General features: G+C 31.4%; 2 protein-coding genes across 4 annotated transcripts in view; both read right to left on the bottom strand.

Moving 5' to 3' along the window:
- Positions 1–2,500, bottom strand: part of LOC147471567 (nuclear receptor 2C2-associated protein-like) — a 15,112-nt gene that overhangs the window by 2,759 nt on the left and 9,853 nt on the right. The gene's annotated exons all lie outside the window — the stretch shown is intronic.
- LOC122255450 (uncharacterized) overlaps positions 8–2,500 on the bottom strand; it is a 12,334-nt gene continuing 9,841 nt past the window's right edge. For both annotated transcript variants that reach the window (XM_043019490.2, XM_086538458.1), the window contains exon 2: positions 8–2,500. This exon is cut by the window's right edge and continues 2,068 nt beyond it. In XM_043019490.2, the coding sequence (XP_042875424.1) occupies positions 2,021–2,500 (480 nt within the window). In that variant the 3' untranslated portion in view covers positions 8–2,020.

Genomic DNA, 2,500 nt, shown 5'->3' with positions numbered 1-2,500 from the left:
ATGTACAATCTATAAAAAAAATTTATTCACAACTTGTAGTACTCCTCACATTTAAGTACATGGAATAATTTATTAAATAATATATAAATACCTCTAATCATAGTAAATAAATATATAAAACCATATACTAGCCTATAAATTCCACACTCTTATGTAGTTACACATCCACAGTATAAACACAATTTTTTTCAAAAAGCAATTAACACATATTCAAATTTATCCTCTAGAAGTGCAAAGCAGTTCAACAGTTCTCATAATCTTTTACAAACCTTAATATTCATACTGTGGAATCATGGAACTACTTCACCACAGTATTGTGATTATCAGTACCATACAAAATCATATATGGAATGTTATTTCTTTTTCTAGTATCTGTTTCCAGTGCCACATTAAATACAAATGGTTATAGGTGCAGACTGTAAACATTTTTCAAGGAACATAAATGCCCCAATTTTATAATCACAATTTGAGCAATTTAATTATGAGGATTAAAGTGGAATTCCCAAAATGGATAAAATAAATTATTGTACCATAATTTTTTAGCATTGAGTGAAATAACTTTTTTAACAAAAAAGAATTTCCAAACAAAAACTCAGTATGAGATTTAATACTGCACATACTAACCATTGAGTATAAACCACAGTATCATTCAAAGATAATATTTTGTAGTGACTGCCTACAAAAACCCTACTTCCACTGGAAAATTGGAAATCAGATTATTAATATCTAAAGCCAATTCATTTAAGTTTTAAAGATGGATTTCCATACCGAAACTAATATCTAATACCCAACATAAAAGGAATGTATATTATTTGGATTCATAAAAAATTCACATCACACTTGTACATGGAAAATTAATATCTTGTCATAAAATGTTTCCTGTTACAGAAAGAACAGATCAATCCCTTTTATAGCTAAGATAAATCATAAGTACAATCACATAAATTAGGAAAATAAATAGACATCAACAAAAGTGCAAGTGTTCAAGAAGAACAAGAAAGCAAAGTGACTGGCCTTGCTGCCATCAATCTAAGAAAGATTTGAAGTGCTCTTCTTAACCTATACACATATCCGTAGTAGTAAGAAATCATTTTTACTCTATAGAGAAAAATTATGAACTAACCACACCATGAAAAGATATATTCAGTTACAAAGATAATTATCAACCATACAAAATCGTGCAATACCTTACCAATACATTGGTAAATCAAAAAATGTATCAGTAACTACAAATATTCACAAAATAATCAAAATAAATATTAAGTACATTTCACACATTCTTAAATCATATATAAATCAAGTACAAATATTGCTCGCTAGCTGGGTTAACAAAAACATAATTGCCATATGACTGTTACAAAGTATATATTATATATTTTGGAAATAATTAGTGTTGTCTTTTACAAACTAGTAGTGATGTAAAAGTTATTTGGTCTCTGGCTTAGTTCTGATAATCCAACAAGCATTTCAGATGCCTTATATTATTAAATGAGCATCACTTCCTGGCCTTATAATGACTAGCTTGACTAAGCTTGTACTGTGAGTAATCACTTAAGTACACCATAAAAATAAGGAGCATATAAATATATTACAAACTGTCAATAAATCTAGAATAAAATATAAAGCATTCTTTTGGAGGGGAAATCTACTATATTCCTGATTTCTTTCCTACATTTTGAAATAAAAGTCTGTACTTACATGCATATAGAAATAAATAATTCTGGAATGCATTCTGGCAGAGGAATAAGTTCACAGGTACAATAAAGGCATCTGTTCATCATTATTTTGGCTGAAAATCTGCCTTCCGCCATGATAAATAAAAAGCAAATTTCTTCTAAAGCAATAAGGATGACTTTCGTGTACAAACATATCATTGCACAAAGTAAAATTCATAGCACACATTATGACTAGTGGTTTCCTTGTAAAGTCATTAAGGAAAAAATGTTTAAGAAGGTAGTTTCCTCCTATTTTTTTAACTTCTTAAGAAGACTTGAACACCTTGAAAAATAAAGCCATCTGATTATTCAAAATCATCCTGTGGCTCCTGCTTAATTACAACATTGCACAAACTATTAGTATTGACAATCGCATCACTCACTGGTTCTTGTTTAATCACGACCCCATTTGGAAGAGACACTCCTGGCTCCTGTTTGATCACAACCTTTGGGACACTTACATCATTTTGTTCCTGAGGATCTTCTGGTTCTTTCTTCACTGTGGTTAGCATTTCTGTCTGGGTGGCATTTCCGGCATTGGATGATGGTATACTTGCTGCAGCTTTTGAAATCACAACAGTTTGCTGAGAACTTGTAGTTGAGGTAACTGCTGTTTTGGATGGCATAAGGACCATCTGTTGAGCAACACCTCCAGTTAGTAATATAACTGGCTGAGACAACATGAGTGGATTTTGTTGAACAGAAGGCTGTGACAGCAAAACAACCTGCTGGCTCCCCAACTGAGTCTGTGCAGTTTCAGGTTGATGAATGACAAACCTTGGTCC

Source organism: Penaeus japonicus, unplaced genomic scaffold (assembly GCF_977035675.1).
Source record: "Penaeus japonicus unplaced genomic scaffold, GWHDUDI00000001_assembly GWHDUDI00000007, whole genome shotgun sequence".
NCBI lineage: Eukaryota > Metazoa > Arthropoda > Malacostraca > Decapoda > Penaeidae > Penaeus > Penaeus japonicus.
The sequence above is the reverse complement of the archived record's forward strand: the minus strand, read 5'-3'. Positions and strand labels throughout refer to the sequence as shown.